A 24713-nucleotide genomic window follows, 5' to 3' on the forward strand; every position below is an offset into this window, starting at 1 on the left:
TTTGGAAAGAGTTTCAAATTTCCTTCTGTTCTGTAACCAACCCCCTTGCTGTGCCCATGCGTGTCCAGGCATGCCTAGGCATGCCTTCCCTCTTGCCTAGTTAGTAACAGTCTCTCCTCCCCACTCCTCTTTTAGCAAATGGAGTGTTTACCCTATTTGGAGAATTTTAAGTCTTAGCCAGTCGAGTCAGTTTAGATTGTGAGGTTCAACTCCAGCCAATGGGGAAAGGACACAAAAACAAGAACTGCGTTAGGGATAAAAACCCCTTCTCTCCTTTGTTGGGCTGCTCTTGCCATCGTGGCTGACACAGGCAGCACCCTTCTGCAGAAGTAATTGCCTTGCTGAGAAAACTGTTTGCCTGAGTGCTGGTTCTTCTTTGCGGGACTGAGCACTTGTTTCGAACACAGGCATGTGCCACCACGCCCAGTTAATTTTTGTATTTTTAGTAGGGATGGGGTTCTGCCATGTTGGCCAGGCTGGTCTCAAACTCCTGACCTCATGTGATTCGCCCACCTCAGCCTCCCAAGGTGCTGGATTACAGGTGTTAGCCACCATGCCCAGCCATGCTTAATTTTAATGTGTATTATCTTTAGAATAATTTCTTTTTTAAACGTCTCTTGGAGCATTTTATTTTCTTTCTTGCTCTTGAAACCTGGCATATAGCAGGTGCCCAACAAATACTGAAGGAAGGAACGAGGGTGAGAGAGAGAAACAGTTTTCCAAGGGCCTGCACAGGAAAGAGGGGGAAGGGCTCTAGGCGTCTTCTGCAACTGCCCCCAGCAGCTTCAGGCTCCAGGCAGAGAGCAAGGAAGCTCTCAGTACCTGGCAATATCAGGTAAAGTGACCTGGAAAGACATTCCTGAGGTTGACTCACAACTTTGCCCACTGAATTCTACTCTCTCCAACTGAAGTTGCCTTTGGGGAAAAGCAGGACAATAGGAACTCCAAATTGGGTTTGGGTGGTGTCTCAGTCAACCCCTGTGTCTTCCTAGTCCAAGCTCTGCCCTGGTCCAATAGCTGTGTTTAGTGACTAGATCCAGGGGGAGCCTGCTGTGGTCAACAGACATTTTAATAGTCTCAGAATAAAACTCTTTACTCTTCACCTAGTTTGTTTCTGGGCAGAACATGGCCAGATTCCAGCAGCCATCCCCATCTGTCTTCATTCCTCTTGTATTTTTTAGGGTCCCCTGACGTTCCTCAATATGAGGCTGAGAGCAGAGAATCAGGAGCAGGTATCCTGGAACTAGACTCACAAAGTCATGCAATGTGCCAGCCCAAACATTGGGCTGAGCACATACCTTATCTTACCCAATACCTACCTTCACCATTGAGCGAATACAGCCATCAGGCCTACGTTGTAGCAGAGAAAACCAAGGCCTCAGGTGACTTGGCCAAATGTCACACGGGTGGTAGCTGAGCTGCCATTGGCTGAGCTGGGTTTGGCTTCCTCCTCCCATAAAAATCTCATTTTGACCTTTCGTTTTCTCATGTGTAGAAGGAGGATAATTACACCCATTTCACAAGATACAGAAAAGAAAGTACATGAATGCACTTAACATTTTTAAAGGGCTAATACAGTGTTTCTTTCCATTATTAATATAAAAGAGAATTGATTGACACCTATTTTCCCACCCTTGCTTGTAGATTCTGTGTGCCCCCCACCACCATGATGTCAACTCTATGGATGCTTTTGTCTTTTTTTGGCCTGGACCCCGTGGCAGAGGCTGCAGAGACAGGACTGGGGGCTTGAAGGTAGTGCTAACAGCTTTTGTATGTTGTATGTATTTCAGAGCTTGCAAAACATGGCCACAGAGAGTATTGTCTTCCAACTTCATTTCTCTGTGACACAGGAATTCTTACATTCATTTCACAGAAAGCACCAGCAACCAAGGCGTGAGGATTTAGGCCCCAGGCTTCTATGACAGTGTGCCCTCTTCCAGATCAAGTGGCCACTCACGGTTGACCTTTGACTCTGAGAGTTCCTAGCAGGGGATGGCAGTGGAGTGCCTGGGTCAAATGCTAATTCCTCAGTTCTACCAGGTCTGGATGGAGAGTCATTAGATCTGGTGTGAACTCCAGTAAGCTGTTGTTTTATATGGTTCACTGGCGGCTGAGTCACTGGTGCCATGTGAATCACACGCTGAGAAATAGCAGAAGAGGATGCACAGCCCCTGGAAGTCTTGGACAGACAGTGGCAAGTCTTTACTGGAGATAAACTATAACTCGGGAGCTAGGGTAAGGTGGATCAGAGCATGCACAGATTGAAATGTCGTTTACAGCTGGGGCATGGTGACTCACACTTGTAATCTTAGCACATTGAGAGGCTGAGGTGGGAGGATCATCTGAGGTCAGGAGTTCGAGACCAGCCTGGCCAACATGGTGAAACCCCATCTCTACTAAAAATACAAAAAATTAGTTGAGCGTGGTGGTGGGCTACTTGGGAGGCTGAGGCAGGAGAATTGCTTGAACCTAGGAGGCAGAGGTTGCAGTGAGTCGAGATCAAGCCATTGCACTCCAGCCTGGGCAACAAGAGTGAAACTGCATCTCAAAAAAAAAAAAATTTTACTAGTCCATTTTGTGTTGCTATTAAAGAACACCTGAGACTGGGTAATTTATATAAGAAAGAGGTATATTTAGCTCATGGTTCTGCAGGCTGGGAAGTTCAAGGGCATGGCTCTGGCTTCTGAAGAAGACTTTCATGCTGTGTCATAATATGGCAGAGAAAGTCAACGGGTAAGTGGACTCAAGCAAAGAAAAGAAAACATGAAGAGTGTCCTGGCTTTGTAACAACCTACTCTCCTGGGAACTGATTCATTCCCAGTCCCTTGAGAGCAAGAACTCACTCACTTCCTCAAGAACTGCGCCAAGCCATTCATGAGGGACCTGCCCCCATGACCCGAACACTTCCCAGTAGGCCCCACTCCTTAATGCTGCCACACTGGGGATCACATTTCAAGATGAGATTGGGTGCAGATAAACCATATCCAAACCCTCAAGAATGTTTTGGGGCCCGGAGTGGTGTCTCGTGCCTGTAATCCCAGCACTTTGGGAGGCTGATGTGTGACAATCACTTGAGCTAAGGAGTTCAAGAGCAGCCTGGACAACAAAGCAAGACCCTGTCTCTATTTTAAACAAATTTAAAAGAATGTTTTGGCTTTGCAACATTCCAGAACGTGTCCGTTAATTTCCAAACATTAAAGAATGTATATTCTGGCCGGGCGCGGTGGCTCAAGCCTGTAATCCCAGCACTTTGGGAGGCCGAGACGGGCGGATCACTAGGTCAGGAGATCGAGACCATCCTGGCGAACACGGTGAAACCCCGTCTCTACTAAAAAATACAAAAAACTAGCCGGGCGAGGCGGCGGGCGCCTGTAGTCCCAGCTACTCGGGAGGCTGAGGCAGGAGAATGGCGTAAACCCGGGGGGCGGAGCTTGCAGTGAGCTGAGATCCGGCCACTGCACTCCAGCCCGGGCGACAGAGCCAGACTCCGTCTCAAAAAAAAAAAAAAAAAAAAAAAGAATGTATATTCTATTTGTATAAGATGCCTAGTCAGACTCATAGACACAGGAGGAAGAATGGTGGTTGTGAGGGGTTGGGGAAGAAAGAAATGGAGAGTTATTATTCAGTGGTACAGAGTTTCAGTTTGGGAGGTTGAAAAGTTCTGGAGATAAATGGTGATGATGATTGCACTACAGTGTGACTGTACTTAATGTCATAGATCTCTACACTTAAAAAATAGTTAAAATGGTAAATTTTATGTGTGTACTTTATCACAACAAATATGTATATATACACACAGAGAGAGACACAAACACACATAAAAAGAAAGTTTCTCTCAATATGACATAAAATCTGGAAACTACAAATTAAAAAATTAAATTAATACATTGCCTACATAATAATCAAACTTCCTGCATGGAAAAAAACCCATAAAATAAAAAGGCAGGCCGGGTGCAGTGCTCATGCTTGTAATCCTAACACTTTGGGAGGCTGAGGCTGACACATCTCTTGAGTCCAGGAGTTCAATACCAGCCTGGGCAACCTGGTGAAACCCCATCTCTACCAAAAATACAAAAATTAGCCAGGCATGGTGGTGTGCTCCTGAGTCCTAGCTACTTGGGAGACTGAGGTGGGAGAATCACTTGAACCCAGGAGGCGGAGGCTGCAGTGAACCGAGATCATGCCACAGCACTCCAGCCTAAGTGACAGAGTGAGACCCTGCCCAAAAAAAAAAAAAAAAAAAAAAAAAAAAAAAAAAAATTAAAAGACAAAGAACAAAGTAGGACAATGTTTGCAACATAAATGATACATCTGAGTTCTTTATACTATGAAGAAACAGACCCACAATGCTGGACAAAAATGATTTTTAATTCAATCATTAATTCATTCCTCTCATTTAGCACATACATACTTAACACCTGTGTACCAGGCACAATTCTAAGTACCGGGAATATGGCAAAAATGAAAAATAATAATAAGACAAGGAGATTCCATTCTAGTTGGGGAAAATGACAATAAATAAAACGAGGGAAACGTGGCATGTTGGAGGTTGTTGTTTTTTTTTTTTTTTTTTTTTTTTTTTTTTTTTTTTATTTTTTTTTGAGACGGAGTCTGGCTCTGTCGCCCGAGCTGGAGTGCAGTGGCCAGATCTCAGCTCACTGCAAGCTCCGCCTCCCGGGTTTACGCCATTCTCCTGCCTCAGCCTCCCGAGTAGCTGGGACTACAGGCGCCCGCCACCTCGCCCGGCTAGTTTTTTGTATTTTTAGTAGAGACAGGGTTTCACCGTGTTAGCCAGGATGGTCTCGATCTCCTGACCTCGTGATCCGCCCGTCTCGGCCTCCCAAAGTGCTGGGATTACAGGCTTGAGCCACCGCGCCCGGCACATGTTGGAGGTTGTAAGCGGAGTGGAAAAAGACAAAGCAGGCAAGGAGGATGTCAGAGTTATGACACCAGGCAGAGGCTCAACAGGTTCCTCAGAGAAGGTGGCATTTGAGCAACACCTTGGAGAAGGGGAGCCCTTCGCACAGGGAGGACTGGGACTCAAGGAACAGGAAGGGCAGACCCTGGGGAGGCGCCTGGGAGGCAGTATCAGGGTGGTTACAAGGTTTCTCAGGACTGTCTAGGTGCAGGTAAGCCCTGATAAAGGCTGTGACTCTTATTTCAAGTGAGACAGGAGCCACTGTAAAGTAATGAGCAAAGGGGTCACATAACCTGGTTTCTGTTTTATTATTTATTTATTTATTTTTGAGACAGAGTCTTGCTCTTTTACCCAGGCTGGAGTGCAGTGGTGGGATCTCGGCTCACTGCAACCTCCACCACCTGGGATCAAGCAGTTCTCCTGTCTCAGCCTCCCGAGTAGCTGGGGTTACAGGTGCATGCCACCACGCCCAGCTCATTTTTGTAATTTTAGTAGAGATGGGGGTTTCACCATATTGGCAAGGCTGGTCTTGAACTCCTGACCTCAAGTGATCCACCTGCCTTGGCCTCCCAAAGTGCTGAGATTACAGGTGGGAGCCACCATGTCCGGCCTGGTTTCTGTTTTAGAAGAATCACTTTGACCACTGGCTTGAGAAAAGACAGAGGGGACAAAGGGAGAAGCGGGATAATCCAGGTGAGAGGTAGGGGTGGCGTGGACCACAGCAATCACTGTGGAGGTGGAGAAGGTGGAGAAACGGTTGGACTTTGATTGTATGTGAAGGCAGAGCCTGAGATTTCTCGACAGATTGGCTGTGGAGTGCGTGAGAGAAAGAGACATGGATGATGACTCCGTTTTTTTGGCTTGTGCAAACTGGAAAGGTGACCTGCTTTTCATCGAGATGGAGAAGACGATAGTCCAAATGGATTTGGGGAAGATCAGTTTGGTTTTGGAAATATTAAGTTTGAAATGCCTCTACGATTTGAGGAGGCAGCTGGCTCCACAGGGCGGAGTCCAGGAGAGAGGTCAGGGCCTGGAGATAGATCCTCAGGAATTAACAGCATATGGATGGCATTGAAAATCAGGAGACTCGGTCCCTTGCCAAGGAGTGGAAGTGGTCCGAGGACTGAGGTCTAGGGCAGGTCAAAGTTGAAAGGTCAGGCAGATGGCGGGAGCTTTGAGGTGGGACAAAACCCACAGGGGTCTGGTGTTCTGGAGATGACGTGAAGAAAGGTGACAGGGAGGAGGGAGCAATCTGCGGATGAGCAGCGTCAGATGCTGTTGCTGGGCCAGGACTGAGGACTTAGCACTGGATGTATTAATAGCAACAAGGTTATTATTGGTGACCCGCAAGGAGCCTGGGGGTGAAAACCTGAAAGAGACAACCAAGTGTTCTTAAAATGCACAGTCAAGTTTGGAAATGCTCCATAAAACACACGCGTAACATTTACCGTTTTAGCTTTAACTTTACAGGTAGAAACAGGCACTATTACCATCCCCATTTTATAGATGAGAAAACTGAGACACAGAAAGGTCAGACAGCTAGTGAATGGTGGAGCCAGGACTTGAACCCTAGTAGTCTATCTCAAGATTACAAGGACTGCTGCATGCAGTGGCTCACATCTGTAATCTCAGTGCTTTGGGAGGCCAAGGCGGGAGGATTGCTTGAGCCCAGGAGTCCAAGACCAGCCTTGGTAACATAGTGAGACCTCCATCTCTACGGAAAATAAAAAGCTATATTTAGTGGCGTGTGCCTGTAATCCCAGCTACTTGGGAGGCTGAGGCAGGAGGATCCCTTGAGCCCTGGAGGCTGAGGCTTCAGTGAGCCAAGATTGTACTACTGCATTCTTGCCTGAGAAATAAAGCAAGACCCCATCTCTGAAAAGAGAGAGAGATTATAAGCACTATGAAAAAAAAAAAAAATGCAAGCTGGATGCAGTGGCTCATGCCTGTAACCCCAGCACTTTGGGAGACTGAGGCGGGCAGATCACTTGAGGTCAGGAGTTCGAGAGCAGCCTGTCCAACATGGTGAAACCACATCTCTACTAAAAATACAAAAATTAGCCAGGTGTGGTAGTTGGCACCTGTAATCTCAACTACTAGGGAGGCTGAGGCAGGAGAATCGCTTGAACCCAGGAGGCAGAGGTTGCAGTGAGCCAAGCACTATACTCCAGCTTGGGCCACACAGCAAGATTCCACCTCAGGAAAAAAAAAGAAAGAAAGAAAAAGAAAAAAAAATGGATACCTCTCTGAGATCCAAATGACAGGAGAAACTCTGGGCAGAAGCTCTTTGGTGGCAAGCACAAGGCCATCTGATGAAGAGTGCTGGGTGTGCTCATGGAACAGGAAGAAGGCTGGTATATTGGCTGTGGTGACTGAGAAAGAAGAATTGAGTTGTGGGCTGAGTGAATATCTGACTGCCTTCGAGCTGTGGTTCTCTCCTGGCATGATGACTTCTCCAGGTGGCAGGGAGCGTACATGGCCATTCTGTTCTTGAGAATATTCTTCCTTAGGTTGAATTTGCTAGATTCTCTCCAATAGCCATCTTCTCTTCTGTATTAACAGACCCCTAAGATTTTAGCTGAGCAATGGCCACTTGGAATAAAGACTACATTTCCCAGCTTCCCTTGCATAAAACACAGCCATGTGACTAGATCCCCGCCAATGGGCCATAAGCAAAAATGGTATATGGCTCTTCCCAGGCCATGCCCTTCCCCTCCTGCATCCTGGTGCTTGGACAAGTTATGAGCCTAGTTGGACCTCGTGGATAAGGGCCCTGCCCTAGGGATGGTGAAATGGCAGTGAGAAGAACGCTGGCTTTTTGGGTGGTACACAGTAGTCTCGTCAGGTCTGGAGTGTCGCATGGAATAAAATAAACCTCCAATTGTTTGAGCCAATGTTTCTCAAGCTTACCTGAACATTAGGATCACTGTGGAGCTTTAAAAAAATATATATATACTGCCGGGTGCAGTGGCTCATGCCTGTAATCCCAGCACTTTGGGAGGCCGAGGCGGGCAGATCACGAGGTCAGGAGATCGAGACCATCCTGTCTAACACGGTGAAACCCCGTCTCTACTAAAAATACAAACAAACAACAAAAAAAATTAGCCGGGTGTGGTGGCGGGTGCCTGTAGTCCTAGCTACTAGGGAGACTGAGGCAGAAGAATGGTGTGAACCCGGGACGCAGAGCTTGCAGTAGCCGAGATCACGCCACTGCACTCCAGCCTGGGCAACAGAGCGAGACTCCATCTCAAAAAAACAAAAACAAAAACAAAAACTGATGCTTGCCACTTCTCCTAAATTTCTGATTTAATTGGCCTGAAGTATAGCCTGGCATTGGATAATTTTTTGAGACAGAATCTCGCTTTGTTGCCAGGCTAGAGTGCAGTGGCACAATCTCAGCTCACTGCAACCTCTGCCTCCTGGGTTCAAGCAATTTTCCTGCCTCAGCTTCCCAATAGCTGGCATTACAGGCACCTGCCACCATGCCTGGCTAATATTTTGTATTTTTAGTAGAGATGGGGTTTCATCAAGTTGGCCAGGCTAGTCTTGAATTGCTGACCTCAGGTGATCCACCCACCTCGGCCTCCCAAAGTGCTGGGATTACAGGCATGAGCCACTGGTGGCTCCTGGCCAGCATTGGATATTTAAGATGCTCCCCAGCCATGGTTGAGAACTCTTGGTTTATGTCACTGGTAATTTGGGTTTCTGTTAAACACTTAAAACTGTATCCTGGTGTGTCCAAGCTCAGGTGGGTCTTGGCTCTTAAAAGCTGTGCCTTGAGAACAGAGTCAAACTGCTCTCACTGGATGGGCCTTCAAATCAAAAGTCAGGGCCGGGCACAGTGGCTCATGACTGTAATCTCACCTTTGGGAGGCCAAGGTGGGAGGACAGCTTGAGCCCAGGAATTCGAGACCAGCCTGGACAACATGGTGAAACCGTGTCTCTACAACAAAATACAAAAATTATCCAGGTGTGGTGGTGCATGCCTGCAGTCCCAGCTACTCGAGGGCTGAGGTGGATTGCTTGAGACCAGGAGGTCACAGCTACAGTAAGTCATGATTGTGCCACTGCACTCCAGCCTGGGCAGCAGAGTGAGACCTCATCTCTACAAAATAACAACAACAACAACAAATTAGCTGGGTGTGATGATGTGTGCCTGTAGTCCCAGCTGCTTGGGAGGTTGAGGTGGGAGGATTACTTGAGACCAGGAGGTTGAGGCTACAGTGAGTCATGATCATGTCACTGCACTCCATCCTAGGCAAAAGAGTGAGACCGTGTCTCAAAAAAACAAATAAAAAAACCCCCAAAGTCAGGTGACAGGCCTCTTCCTAATTATGTCTCGTTCATCTCTTCACTGGGATGAGGGCCGATCAGGAGGATATTCACCCAGATTGTGATCCTGGAGGAGAAACTTGATAGGAACGGTTTCCAGGTGGGTAGAGGAAGTAAGGGGGGGAACAGACAGACAAGCTAGGGAGCATGGCAGCTTGGGAAAAGGCCAGGAGTTCATTTGTGACTCCTGAAAAGCAGAACGGGCACATGTGGGTTCTCAAGAATTAAGGATCAACTGGGTCAGTTGGTGGAGGGCCTTGTAGGCCAAGCTCATGAGTTTGACTTTGAAACTGAGGATGTCCAGGGACTTTCAGAGGATGTTAAGCAGGGAAGAAATAGCACGGCCAGATTTATGTTGTAAAATATTCTGTCATGACAGCATGAGTTGGTTTGAGACCGGAGGTGGGCAGACCAGTTCTGAGGTCCTGTGAGAGGTGGTAGGGACCAATGAATGCAACCTGCTTGTGTCTGAAGTTTTGCTAAATGTCTCACATTGTTGGTTTACTTTAAGTTTCCAACAAACCTAGAGTTCTGACTGTCAACATTTGTCTAGCTTCAAAGCTAGTTCCTATTCAGCCTGCATTTGTCCATCCAGAGCTTAGGGATCTGGGGGAATGGTTGTAGGTCCCTTCTAGAATAGTCCCTTCCTCTTAGGAGTTGCTTGGGAGATGTCAGTAGAATGAACCATGGCCCAGGTGCACTTTATCTGAGTGCCTGCCTGTCCCTGAAGCAGTCAGGGTAGGGCCAGTACAGGAGGAGGGTTGAAATAAATCTAAAACCTCACCACAGTCTATCTCAAATATTAATGTTTGTGTGAATTACTTTGGCTTCCTGTTAAAGCATGAATTCTGGTCCAGCAGGTCTGGAGTAGAACCCGAGACACTGCATTTCTGCTGATGCTCGTGGTCCTGTAGCCACTATGAAAGGGGAGGCACGTGGTTCTCAGCTTTGACTGCACTTTGGAATCATAGGGAGGCTTAAAAAAATCCTGAGGCTTGGGCTCCACACCCACAGGTTGTGATTTGCAGGGCTGGAATGCTGCCTGTGTATTGGCTGCTTTTCTTTTTTTTTTTAAGGGCACATTATTATTCTATTGTGCTGTCGAGATTGAGAAGCAATGTCTTAGACTCACCTATGAGTGTTCAAAATATAGATTCTTAAAACTTTGGATTCTTTAAATCTTGGAAGTAGTGGATGGGTGGTGCACACCTATAGTCCCAGTTACTGGGGAAGCTGAGATAGGAAGATCTCTTGAGGCCAGGAGTTTGAGACCAGCCTGGCCAATATGGCAAAACCCCGTCTCTATTAAAAATACAAACATTAGCCAGGTGTGGTGGTGCACGCCTGTAGTCCCAGCTACTCAGGAGGCTGAATCAGGAGAATCACTTGAACCCAGGAGGTGGAGGCTGCAGTGAGCTGAGATCGCACTATTGGATTCCAGCCTGGGTGACAAGAGTGAAACTCCATCTCAAAGCAAAAACAGAAACAAACAAACAAAAAACCCCAAAATCAGCTGGGCATTGTGGCACATGCCTGTAATCTCAGCTACTCAGGAGGCTGAGGCAGGAGAATTGCTTAAATGCAGGAGGCAAAGTTTGCAGTGAGCTGAGATTGTGACACCACACTCCAGCCTGAGCATCTCAAAAATAATAATAATAATAATAACAAATAAAGGAAGAAAAACAACTTGAAAGAGGCCTTGCAAGAAATGTGCACTATAGCAAGCACTCTTGGAGAGTCTATTGCAGGTAAACAGCCCTTACACTTGGAAAAGGGGCCTGTGGGTCCTGGTGAAGCCGGAGTGCAGTGATTATGGCGAAGCTGCCTGAGGGTCATGATTACTGGAATTGGATAGAGCTGATTGGACCTCCAGGCTAGTATTTTCCAGCAACCCTGTAATAGTGGGTCAATCACATTTAAAAAACCCTTAACTCTTTTACTTGCCTTTCCCACTAAGATTAACATTTACCCATGTGATTATTTTTAAAGAATAGATTCCCAAAGTGGAATTTTCAAGACAAATTATCTTTCGAATTTAGACAGATACTGACAAAAAACAATCATAAAGATACATTTCTAACAACAGCCTATGAGAGAATTCTTTCATCACACTTTTACTTACACACATAAATCTTTTAAATGTTTTCCATGTGATAGCAGAAAAATGGGATCCGCTGTTAGTTTCGTTTGTATTTCTTTCTTTACTTTTTTTTTTTTTTTTTTAATGGAGTCTTGCTCTATAGGCCAGGTTGGAGTGCAGTGGCAAATGATCTCGGCTCACTGCAACCTCTTCCTCCTGGGTTCAAGCGATTCTCCTGCCTCAGCCTCCCGAATAGCTGGGACTACAGGTGCACGCCACCATGCCCAGCTAATTTTTGTATTTTTAGTAGAGACGGGGTTTCACCATGTTGGCCAGGATGGTCTCGATCTCTTGACCTCATGATCCCCCCGCCTTGGCCTCCTAAAGTGCTGGGATTACAGGTGTGAGCCACTGTGCCCGGCCTGTATTTCTGATGAGTAGCTAAATTGAGTTATTTTCTTTTTTTTTTTTAAACTACTTAAAATTCACCTATGATTTGCCTGATTATACCCATTGCATGGAAATCCTTTGATTCAGTAAGCCTCAGTTTCCTCCTCCATAAAATGGGGGCCATAGTATCTCCCAAGGTTATTGAAGGTATTCTATGAGATACCACGAATATAAACTGCCTAGGATAGGACATGGTATGCAGCAAGTCTTCCAGAAACGCTGGTTTTGAAACTTACCCAGGAGCCACCCTCTGGCTGCCCAGCAGGTCTGCGCCCCGGACGAATCCATTAGCCCCGAGGGCGGAGTGAGTGGTAATTAACCTAGGAGAGCGACGGACTCCTCCCGCCCCTCCTCCTCCTTCACCAGCATCTCCCGCAAGCCACACCTCCATCGCCGGTGGTTCTCATGCCCAGCTCACCCTCCGGCATCTGGCACAAGAGGATCAGTCACAGCACTGGACTGACTCGGTGACACTCAGTCTCCCGCCCTCTATCCCAAGGCCTTGCCGGGGAACGCAGAGCGCCGCTGGCCCGCGGAGCCCCCTCTTTGCCTCGGCGTCTGTTGTCACCACTTGGCCACCCGGGAACTCTTCTTCCTCCTGGGCCAGGTCTTTGTACCGACAGGTCCTGCCGCCGCTCCCAGCTGCGCCCGAGCCAGAGTCCCTGCCCCTGTCCCAGAATACAGACGGCATCCTCCTATCTTTCATCTCCAAACCCTCCGGCCACGCTGCGCCCCGGCTCCCCGCTGATTCCTGTAGATCGGCAGCTAGGGTCAAAGGCCTGGGAGAAAGGAGGCATTCCCAGCCCTCTTCCACCCCCTGGGCAGCCCGAAACCCCTATACAACAAAGGCGTTTCTTGACTACTTGAATAATAACCATACTTTTATATTTGCAAAACACGTTGTCCTCACCGGATCAAATGCCAGCCTCTAAGTCCTTGTCATAGGCATAGTCAATTTAAACATAAAACATAAACATTATAAAGTTTTTATATGCTGCGTGTTTTACTAAAGGTTTTTTTCTGTACCTTTCTCCCCCATCATATAATCGTAAGAAATATAAATCACACATATTTGTATGACCCTTTAACTCTTAGTTGTCTCTTAGTCCTCAGAATAAGCCTACCACAGGACTGTGCCCATTTTAGAATTGAGAGAACTGAAGTTGTGATTTCATTTTGCTTCCGTTTATTGAGTTCTATTTACCAGGTTCTACACGAAATTTTTTTTTTTGAAACGGAGTCTCTCTGTTGCCCAACCTGGAGTGTAGTGGCATGATCTCAGCTCACTGCAAGCTCTGCCTCCCGGGTTCAGGCCATTCTCCTGCTTCAGCCTCCCGAGTAGCTGGGACTACAGGCACCCGCCACAACGCTCAGCTAATTTTTTGTATTTTTAGTAGAGACGGGATTTCACCGTGTTAGGATGGTCTCGATCTCCTGACCTTGTGATCCGCCGGTCTCGGCCTCCCAAAGGGATTAGAGGTGTGAGCCACCGCGCCCGGCCTCTACACTAAATATTATATATTATATTGCTTAATTTTCAAATTGTACTGTTTGCAGTGAGGAAACAGATTGGAAAGCTGAAGGAAAATTGTAAACAAGGAAGAAGTAATGCAGCCAGTCCTAATTCCAAAGCCCAGCACTGTCTTGTCACCTGTTACTCCTCTAAAATGCTCTCTGAATTGGGGGTTATTCAGAAAAGTGGGGATTGTTATACTAACAAGGGCAATGCAATGATAACTGTATTATTTCAAGCTTCCTGTTAGGCTGTTGTAGTTATTTTAATTATTTTTTGTTTGTTTGTTTGTTTTTTACATATAAAACAGTAATGAAAATACCTGCTTTGCAGAGATCCTATTAGAGTTAAATGAGACTATGTCAAATAAACTGTAAAGCAGAATACAAATATGAGATCAACTAAGATAATGTAAATGCTGGCCAGGGGCGGTGGCTCACACCTGTAATCCTGGCACTTTGGGAGGCTGAGGCAGGTGGATCACTTGAGGCCAGGAGTTTGAGACCAGCCTGGCCCACATGGTGAAACCCCGTCTCTACTGAAAACACAAAAAATTAGCCAGGCATGGTGGTGCATGCCTGTAATCCCAGCTACTTGGGAGGCTGAGGCAGGAGAATCCTTGAACCCGGGAGGCAGAGGTTGCAGTGAGCTGAGATCACACTATTGCACTCCAGCCCAGCCTGAGTGACAAGAGTGAAACACCGTCTCGAAAAAAAAAAAGTAGGCCGGGCGCGGTGGCTCAAGCCTGTAATCCCAGCACTTTGGGAGGCCGAGACGGGTGGATCACGAGGTCAGAAGATCGAGACCATCCTGGCTAACACGGTGAAACCCCGTCTCTACTAAAAAATACAAAAAAACTAGCCGGGCGAGGTGGCGGGCGCCTGTAGTCCCAGCTACTCAGGAGGCTGAGGCAGGAGAATGGCGTGAACCCGGGAGGCGGGGCTTGCAGTGAGCTGAGATCTGGCCACTGCACTCCAGCCTGGGCGACAGAGCAAGACTCCGTTTCAAAAAAAAAAAAAAAAAAAAGTATATATATATAGTAAATGTTGTTTATTGGTGTCCTTTTTCTTAATTTTAAAATCTAATTTATTAATCACATTGCATTAAAGCATTATCTGCATTGGAAAGAACTCAAACAATGCTGAGATGCATATTGAAGTTAATAATCTTCTCCACCCTCCCCAGCTGTACCTTTGTAAGGTAACTAGTGTAGCATTTGGTGAGAATCCTTCCAAAACTTCCTCTACGCCCATGAAAAATTCCATTTAAACAGACATAGAAACTCTTTTACTTGGTTGCAATTGTACTATTCACACTTCTCTGCAACTTGCATTTGTCATTTATCTGCTTAATAAACCATTTAGTAATTCTACTTGTGCTACTGACTTATTGCGTGTCTATAATATGAATATATCTTCACTTATTCATTTGGGCTTTTTTTGTTTGTTTTGTTTTGAAACGGAGTCTCGCTCTGTGGCCCAGACTGGAGCGCAGTGGCACGATCTTGGCTTGGCCAGCCTGAACTCTTCTTCTTCCTGGGCCAGGTCTTTGTACCGACAATTCCTGCTACCACCTCCAGGGTTCAAGCGGTTCTCCGGCCTCAGCCTCCCCGGTAGCTGGAACTATAAGCGTGCACCAGTGTGCCTGGCTAATTTTTGCTTTTTTTTTTTTTTTTTTTTTTTTGTAGAGATGAGGTTTCACCATGTTGGCCAGGCTGGACAGCCGTTTTCTTGAGTAAGTCATGAAAAGATCCTTTTGGAGAAACAGCACCCTTTCTCCTTCATTACTTCTCAGTATAAAACCCTCTGACTCCCTCGGGGCAAGTTTGTGACCTTTCTGGGTGGCGAAAATTCTCCCAGGCTCTTCCTGGCAGGCAGTAGAGCTCTACGCCCGCAAATTCTATACTGTTTCCTCTCCTCTTCCTACTCACATTCTTGCTGCTAGCAAGAGAGGAGCTGGTCCCCAAGTGGCTGCCATCATTTATGACAGTGTTCTCTGGGTACTCTAAAAGCTAACATTTGAGAAAGCAGCAGCTTCTTCCCAAAGAGCCAGTCACTATAGCAGCCCCTGAAGTCCTTTAAAACTCAACATTACAGAGCATTGATAGAAGGCCCTCCGCTGGTTGTTGGGAGCTAGCACGTGGTCAGCTGTTGGACAAAGAAGGGATGGCTTTCAGCTTCCACTGCCCTGGCTCAGGCCCTCTAACCTCTTGCTGGATAAAGGCTAACGGCCCCTGTCTGGTTTCATCTCCAACTCTTTCTCCCTCTTGTCAACCCTCTTCCTCAGTCCCCATAGTGATCTTGTGATTAAAAAAAAAAAAAAAAAAATTAGAGATAGGGATCTCACTATGGTGCCCAGTCTAGTCTTGAACTCCTGGGCTTAAGCAGTCCTCCTGCCTTGACCTCCCAATGTGTTGGAATTATAGGAGTAAGCCTCTGTGTCCAGCCTATAGTGATCTTAGAATCTCTCATCATGTCCTTCCTCAGTTCAGTAACTTTCTACAGCTTCTGATTTTCTTTTTTTTTTTTTTTTTTTTTTTTGAGACGGAGTCTCGCTATGTCGCCCAGGGTGGAGTGCAGTGGCCGGATCTCAGCTCACTGCAAGCTCCGCCTCCCGGGTTTTTACGCCATTCTCCTGCCTCAGCCTCCCGAGTAGCCGGGACTACAGGTGCCCACCACTTCGCCCGGCTAGTTTTTTTGTATTTTTTAGTAGAGACGGGGTTTCACCGTGTTAGCCAGGATGGTCTCGAACTCCTGACCTCGTGATCCGCCCGTCTCGGCCTCCCAAAGTGCTGGGATTACAGGCTTGAGCCACCGCGCCCGGCCAGCTTCTGATTTTCTAATAATACCTTAACTGTTTACCAACAAAGTCCTGGAATACTCATCCATCATCTTCAAAAAGGGATATCTGTCATTTCTTCTGTCCCCAAACTGCACCCTCCTCCGGATTCTATAAAATCGTCCACACCAGAAACTCAGGAGCCATCTTCTCTTTCATCTGTATTTAGTGAATTCCAGTGTCCTGGCCTTTCCGACTCAAAAATAATTTTTAAGTTGGTCTGCTCCCCACCACCTTTGAGAACTTTCTTTTTTACTCCTGCCCTCCCTCCATTCCTTTGCATGGGGTGTTCTCTCTGTTCCCTCTCCCTTCCCCAACCTTTTCTTAGTCCCCTAGAACACGAAGAAGAATCAGAAAAGAAAGCTACTCAGCTGCTCCAAAGAGGGAGGCACCGAGTAAGGGATTAGGGATTAGGGATACTAAGAGTTGTTAGGAGTAGAGCTGTTGGAAGTAGCCAGGTACATACTGTTCCTGTATTTGTTTTTTGTTTGTTTATTTTGAGACAAAGTCTCACTCTGTAGTCCAGGCTGGAGTGCAGTGGCACAATCATGGCTCACTGTAGCCTCAACCTCCCAGGCTCCGGTGATCCTTCCACTTCAGCCTCCCAGGCAGCTGGGACTCTAAGTATGTGCCACCATGCCTGGCTGTTTTCTATTCTATTTTCTAATTTTTTTTTTTTTTTTGTAGAGACGGGATTTCGCCATGTTGCCCAGACTGGTCTCAAACTCCTGGGCTTAAGTAATCCTCCCACCTCAGCCTCCCAAAGTGCTGGGATTATAGACGTGAGCCACCGCACCTAGCCTATTTGTTGTTTTAAGTCATTGTCCACATGAGAAATTTAAAAGCAGTTCATGGCATGTGGGACTTCGTATGGTTGAATTTTGCAATATCTGCCATATTTAGATTATGTTGACATGCTTGTTCTCATGATGTGTTGAACGTATGAGGGGAGGGAGGAATACCTTTACAGGTGGAAGAATGTTCTTTATCTCAGTCCTCAACTGTCTACTACAGTCACGTGCCACAGAACAATATTTTAGTCAGTGAGGGAACACATATACAACAGTGGTCCCATAAGATTGTAATACCGGGGCTGGGCGCGGTGGTTTATGCCTCTAATCCCAGCACTTTGGGAGGCTGAGGTGGGTGTATCACCTGAGGTCAGGAGTTCGAGGGCAGCCTGACCAACATGATGAAACCCTGTCTCTACTAAAAATACAAAACTTAGCTGAGCCTGGTGGCAGGCACCTGTAATCCCCGCTATTCCAGAGGCTGAGGCATGAGAATTGCTTGAACGAAGAAGAAGAGATTACAGTGAGCTGAGGTCGCACCACTGCACTCCAGCCTGGGTGACAAGAGTGAGACTCCGTCTCAAAAAAAAAAAAAGTTTTTAATACCGTATTTTTACTGTCCCTTTCTATGTTTAGACACACAAATACTTACCATTTTGTTACCATGGCCTACAGTATTCGGTAGACATCATGCTGTCCAGGTGTGTAGCAATAGCCTGCACCATACAGCCCAGGTGTGCAGTAGGCTGTGCCGTCTGGGTTTGTGTAAGTACACTTTGTGATGTTTGCAGGACGAAATCACCTAATAACGCATTTCTCAGATCTTTAAGCAACGCATGACTGTACTTGGGGAAAACGGTGAAAATGAGCCACCTGGTGACAGCTACTGTAGTTGCAGGGATAGGCTCTCCAGGGGGAAGTCTCGCCAGGCAGTGCCTTGACAATCTAGTTATGGGGGATCATAGATGTTCCCAGCAGTGAGCCAAAGAACATCCAGAGTCCCTGCTTAGCCCTTGACTTCTCCACTATGGCTAGTGGTTAGACTGGGAGCTTATTCTATCTCCACTCTCTCAGAGAAAAATGGCACAGAAATAAAATAGCTTTTGTTGTAAATGCATCCAGAGAAAGGTATCAGTAAGAAAACGCCCCACACCATCCTAACATCATAAAGGTCTGCTTTTCTGTCTAATCCTGGGAGGCAAACAGCAGACTAGGTAACTAGTTTTCAAAATTTCTTATGGGCTTCCTATCCCCGGACCAGCTCTCAGGCTAGTCCTACTGCCTCCCTGAAGGGTGAATCAGGAGAGCCCTGTGCTCTTTCCTGGCAGGAGAATCGCTTGAACCCAGGAGGTGGAGGTTGCAGTGAGCCGAGATGGTGCCACTGCACTCCAGCCTGGGCAACAAAGGGAGACTCCGTCTCAAACAAAACAAAACAAAACAAAACACTTCTGGGATTTGATGCTTTCATCTGTTTTTAGCATCAGGATTCTTTTTTGAGACAGGGTCTCACTCTCCCGCCCAGACTGGAGTGCAGTGGTGCAACCACAGCTCACTGCAACCTCTGCCTGTTGGGCTCATGCGATTCTCCCACCTCAGCCCCCGGAGGAGTAGCCAGGACTCCAGGCATGCACCACAACACCTGGCTAACTTTTGTATCTTTTGTACAGATGGGGTCCTGCTATGTTGCCCAGGCTGGTATCAAACTCCCGAGCTCAAGCAATTCACCTGCCTTGACTTCCCAAAATGCTGGGATTACAGGTGTGAGCCACTGCACCCAGCCAGTATCAGGATTTTAAAGCCATCTTTCCTCCTTCACTTTTGCCAAATTTTTATTGTAGTGGGGGTTATATCTAGGTTCCTCAAACTCAATTCTGCAAATATGTAATCAAGTACCAGGCTTTATGCTGGATGTTACTGGACTACAAGAAGGTGTCCCCTTACTTTCTGAGATCTTAGAAACGAACAAGGGGGAGCTAATCTTCATCAGAGTTGCTGGCTCCTTCTGCAGCCTGAGAATAAGTGTTATCAAATACAATGTGCTAAAAGCAGAGGCAAGGGCAGGGAATGGGAAGATGCCAGAAAAACAACAGAACTTAAAGAGTGCAGTGGGGTTTGGAGTCAGTAGAAAGGGCTGTGGGTGAAAACACAGGGGTCTCCATTCTAACTACTGTTACGGACTTAAGTGTTGCTAGCCCAGTCTCTTAACTTCCCCAACCCCGTGCCCACTTTCCTGCTGGTGGTCAGCAAAAGCAGACTCAGCGTAAAAATGAAAGAAAACCTGATTACATCATAGAAGAATTTACAAATCCCTAGACAGCTTGGTGCAAGGGAGTAGACAAAACACTGACTAGGAATCTCAGTACCTAGGTTTTGATCCCGGTTCTGCTCTTGCTGTCTTTGTGGCCTTGGACAAATCACAGCACCTTTCTGGACCTGGGTTTGACCGTAAGTAGAGTGGTAATAGCAGTGTCTGCCATGGCTAGCTCCTAGGGGAGTCCCGGGGGGTCAAAGGATCTTTGGGGGACTGAGTGGGGTATGCTGCCAAAAGCACACCCCTGGCTGGGGTAAAGAAGAAGGGAGAAACGGAATAGCAACTAAGGCAGGCAGACCAAGAGATGAAGACAACGGGGGTGAGCTGGCCAGGAACCAATTAGAGGCTGGGGAAGTCATTAGAGCAGCGCTGCTGCAAGTGAGTCCGGATAGACAGTCAGCCACAAAGATCTGGGAAGTGTTTTTCCAGCTGACAGGTTGCTCATCACCTTGTGTGGCACACATTATTTGTTTGTAAGATGGAGATGCTATGCATTTTGACCTTTCTAGGTTGTGTCTAGCTGGTTCATGCCCCGTCAGCCCAGCATGCCACATGCCTCCATGTGGCACATGTCAGATGCACCTCGGTATCAATACAACTAGCATCACCACAGCCCTTTTCTCTGAGAGCTCTCCCTTTAGGGGAGAGTCCCCTCTATATTCCCAGTCCTGGGCACAGGGTAGGCACTGAGCAAAAATGTCTGTCAATTATGGACCTTGTGAATTTTGAAAGGGCCTGCCAAGTCTTTGGGAAATGGTGAAAAAGATACCTGTCTGAAATGGGTTAGGAAGAAGTTTTCTTGAGGATAGGTTTATGACTCTTTCTAGATCTATGATACCATTTTATAACTCTGAAAATCTACCATTTTGGGACTAACTCCTCAAAATAAGAGTCAACCATACGTAATTTAAAAAAAGTTTTATTAAATCATTTAGACTTGAAAGAAGTCACAATAGTTAACACACTTAAGTGTGTTCTGTACACCACCAACCCAAATGGATTGATTTCAGAATTTTTATAAATAAAACATAAACATATTTACAGTGAAAAATAAAAACATGTTAGCAAGTTAATGATTAAACTGTTAACCTATAATCAGTTTTGGGGAAGTACCAACCTACAGTATTACATATAAGACACTTAAGATTTCATTAGGCTTAAAAAGTCCATAGTTGAAGAAGTTAGTTGTAATATATATGATCCATTTCTTACTACAGCTTTTTTGCTCCCAAAACTAGACTTTTCAACCAATTTACATAAAAAGCTTCATTTTCCCTTTATTGGAGGTAAAAGTACAAAAAGCTCTAACCCCACCCTAGAACCATCTAAAGAATAAAAGCTATTGAATGCTACAAATAGGACTATAAAACTATGGACATACACCGTTCTTCAGTTTGTGCTACTTGTCCTCCAAAATAGTGCAGATTCCTAATTTACCCACCAGGGACAGAAGTGGAGTCAGCTTTTTCTGGAAATCAGTTTCAAAATCATCGTATCTCTAGAAAGCATATTTCTAGAACAATACAGTTACCACATAGGGGGACTTTCCTTCTTCTGTATTATAAAAATATTTCCATTTTAGTTTTCACTATATATATTTTAGGGATTGCTGCTTCCTCCTTAGGCAAACGATGAGGGCTATAAAGCTTGGCCAGCAGCCAGTTTCAAGAGACTAACAAAGAACAAAGATAGCCCTTTCTTTACATATAGCAAAACTCAAGAGTTGGCTCAAATTAGGTTAAGCCCCCAAATCCAGCTTAAATTTGATATAAAAAAAGTAGTCCACAAGAAAATTGAGCAAATAACAAACTTTCCAAGTCTGCAATTTTGGACAGGCATGTTCTAAGAAGTAGGCTACTATCTGTGTCACCTATTAGGGTTGCTAGCACAACTTAAGGCTAATTGCTTGGCAAAGGGCTATGGGAGTTGTTGGACTGTCTGGAATGTTTTGTTCCCGATGAACTCAAGGAGCGAGACCTCTGTCTGAGCACTGTTTTTCCTGGAAAGTCCAAGTCCTCAAACACAGCATTTTCAATGATGTTTGTAGCTTCAGGTCGTTCCATGGGGGATGGAGAGAGCATGTCTTGAACCATCATATACTGAAATATAAAAATTGTTTTGTGATGAAATGGCCAGGTTTGATCACTGTACAGTTTTTAAAATCAGTGTTGGCAAAATTTTTCTGCATATATTTTAAGTTTTTGAGCCATATTCGAGTTTTCAAGTCTCTGATAACTACTCAGCTCTGCTATCGATGAACAAAAGCAGCCAGAGACAAGTCGTAAATTAATGGACATGGCTGTGTTCCAATAAAACTTTATTATAAAAATAGGTGGTAGGCTGGATTTGGCCTGTGGGCACTAGTTTGCCAACCCTCATTCCAAAAAAGCATGGACAATTTTTGGGTAATTTGATTTTCTAACATATTATAAAGGATTATTTAATCACATCCTTGAAACACAGATATAATCTGAGTTTTAAAAATCTTACAATTGCATGTAAATCTACAATTATCTCAATAAAAATTTTAATTAGAAAAAATTACAGCAGAGATCAGCAACCAACACCTTTTCTTGGTTTCTAAAAATCTCTTTGAATATAACATGTACTCTTATGAGCCACCCTGGGAATAGATCCATCAAGTTTGCAAAATACATGATGACAATTTTTAGTAAAACATATGTAAGTATATATAGGTATTAATATATTAGTTACAAAGTCCATTTTTTAATGCAACCCTTCATTATACTTATAATACTGAAAGATAAATTTTGACTTTTTCCAATTTGAAAATGAACACATACTAACTCCAACTTAATTATTTAAGGAAATGCAAGATTTATCAATATATAAATTTTACTGGTGCTACAGTGTGGAACACTGGACATTAGGCCGAAGGAGCCAGGCTCCAGTTCCAGTGTTTAAAATTTTTTGTGCTCTTGGGAGCAGGTCTCTTTCCTCTCTAGACTTTTGGCTTCCTCATCTGTGATATGGGGAAACTGAGCGACTGCTAAGGACCCCTTAAGTTCTAAAGATGATTCTAAAGAAGATAAAAGATGAGAACTACACATACCTCACAAGGATATTTCTGAGTAAATAATGGTGGAAATTTGAGATTTCTTACATCAGTTAAGGTCTAAAAAGAAAAAAAGTATCATTAAGTTTACTTTGACAAAAAACATGAAAATATTTTTTGATACTCTAAAAAATGACTAAGAGGCTATATATTTCTCAAGTGGAAAATTTATCAATAGCTTTTCCTGATTTAATAACTATATGTTTCCTGAGCACAGATGTACATTCCATCAAATATCCTCAAAATATAGGAGAAATATATATGTATATACAGTTGGTCTTCCACATCTACAGATTCCACATCCAAGGATTCAACCAACCATGGAATGAAAATATTTTTAAAATTTAAAAATAGATGCTTGCATCTGTACTGGACAGATATAGATTTTTTTTTTTTGTCATTATTACCTCAGTAATATAGCATAATACTTACTTACATAGAATTTACATTATGTTAGGTACTATGATTTATAGAAGGTTTAAAATACACAGAATATATGTAGGTTCTATGCAAATATTACACCATTTTATATAAGGGACTTGAGCATCTACAGATTTGGTATCCATAGGGAGTCCTGAAACCAATCCCCTGTGGATACCAAGATGACTGTGTGTGCGCCCGCGTGTGTGTGTGTGTATGTATGTATATATGTGTGGAGGGAAGGATAAGGGGGAGAGAGAGAGAGAGAGAGGGAGAGGGAGGGAGGGAGGGAGGGAGAGAGAGAGAGAGAGAAAGGGCCATATTAAAGCACAAAGAAAATGTTGGAAATCTTTGTTTCTATGGAGTGGCCTATTATGAATATTTCATAAAAATTAAATCATACAGAAGTGGACTTGTGTGTCTGGCTTTTTCACTCAGCATGGTTTCAAGATTCATCTACGTTGCGGCACATATTAGTATTTCCTTCCTTACAATGGCTGAATACTTTCCATTGTATAAAATACCACACTTTGTTTTTCCATTCGTCAGTTGATGAGCATTTGGGTGGTTTCTACTTTTGGATATTCGAAATAATGCTCGTATGAACAGCTGTATACAAGTTTTTATCTATGTTTTCATTTCCCGTGAGTATATACCTAGGAGCAGAATTATTGGATTCCATGGTAATTCTATGTTTAACTGTTTAAAAGAGACTGTTTTTCAAAGCAGCTGCACCATTTTACATTCCACCAGCAAGGCATGAGGGTTCCAATTTCTCCACATCCTAGCCAACACTTGCTATTTTCTTTGCTTTTTTTTTTTTTTTTTTTTTTTTTAGTACAGATCCCCTAGATTGTGCTGAAGTGGTATCTCTTTGTGGTTTTGATTTGCATTTCCCTAGTGCCTAATGATGTTGAGCATCTTTTCACATGCTTATTGGCCATTTGTTTATCCTCTTTGGAGAAAGGTCTATTGCTTTGCCCCTTTTAAAAGTGAGTTGTGTTTTTGTTGAGTTGGAATAGTTCTTTATATATTCTGAATTCTAGATACTTTTCGGATATAGGATTTACAAATATTTTCTCCCATTCTGTGAGCTGCCTTTTCACTTTCTATTTTATTTAATTAATTTATTTAGAGATAGGGTGTCACGTTGCCCAGGCTATTTGCAGGCATAATCATAGCTTACTGTAGCCGTGAACTCCTGGTCTCAAGGAATTCCTCTTGCTTCAAGCTTCCCACATAGTGCATCCACCTTGTCTTTTCACTTTCTTGATAGTGTTCTCTGAGGCATTTATAACTATATAAATTTTGATGCCCTCTGATTCTTGATCCTTTACTTAGGTTAGACCTGTTTTATTTTTCTTTCTGGAAGCTTTTAGGGTCTTTATTTCTGGTGTTCTGAAATTTAGTTATTCTGACTGTTTTTTTCTTTTTTTTTTTCCCAATTTATTATACAGAACATTTGGTAGGTCCTTTCGGTCAGAAGGTATGAGTCATTTCGCTCTATGTGAGAACTACTTCCTCTTCTACCATGGCCAGAGATCAATAAGTAAGATCTAAAACTGATAAAATAAGGAACAGTGACAAGAGCCTAAACTTTGAAAATACAGAGAGGTAAGTACCAGGGACAACAACTAGAAGAGGTGAGGGTAGCTACTTATGAAAGATAGGGAAGAATGTGACAGAGGTCTACTTTATTTATTTTCAGAGACAGGGTCTTGCTGTGTCGCCCAGTCTGGAGTGCAGTGGCACAATCATAGCTTACGGTAACCACCTTGAACTCCTGGGCTCAAGTGGTCTTCCTGCCTTAGCCTCCCAAGGCATGTGTTACCATGCCTTGCTAATTTTTAAATTTTTTGTAGAGATGAGGTCTTACTATGTTGCCCAGGTTGGTCTTGAACTCCTGGCCTCAAGTGATCTTCCTGCTCGAGCCTCCCAAAGTGTTGGGATTAGAGGTGTGAGCCACCATGCCTGGCCCAGGGGG

The 24713-nt window shown here is 44.7% G+C and overlaps 1 protein-coding gene and 1 long non-coding RNA gene across 2 annotated transcripts in view; one reads left to right on the plus strand and one right to left on the minus strand.

Moving 5' to 3' along the window:
* Positions 1-299: 299 nt before the first annotated feature.
* The window catches only part of LOC126933950 (uncharacterized), a 39506-nt gene continuing 15092 nt past the window's right edge, over positions 300-24713 (plus strand). The window contains exons 1-2 of the long non-coding RNA XR_007718779.1: positions 300-835; positions 1645-1752. This is a non-coding gene — a long non-coding RNA (uncharacterized LOC126933950). The remainder of the gene's footprint in view (positions 836-1644; positions 1753-24713) is intronic.
* The window catches only part of EIF2AK3 (eukaryotic translation initiation factor 2 alpha kinase 3), a 79680-nt gene continuing 75103 nt past the window's right edge, over positions 20137-24713 (minus strand). The window contains exons 16-17 of the mRNA XM_050754190.1: positions 22307-22369; positions 20137-21332 (exon numbers count right to left, since the gene is read on the minus strand). Coding sequence (XP_050610147.1) covers positions 21132-21332; positions 22307-22369 — 264 coding nt within the window. The 3' untranslated portion in view covers positions 20137-21131. The remainder of the gene's footprint in view (positions 21333-22306; positions 22370-24713) is intronic.

The sequence above is a fragment of the Macaca thibetana genome, chromosome 13, assembly GCF_024542745.1.
Source record: "Macaca thibetana thibetana isolate TM-01 chromosome 13, ASM2454274v1, whole genome shotgun sequence".
NCBI classification, from domain to species: Eukaryota; Metazoa; Chordata; class Mammalia; order Primates; family Cercopithecidae; genus Macaca; species Macaca thibetana.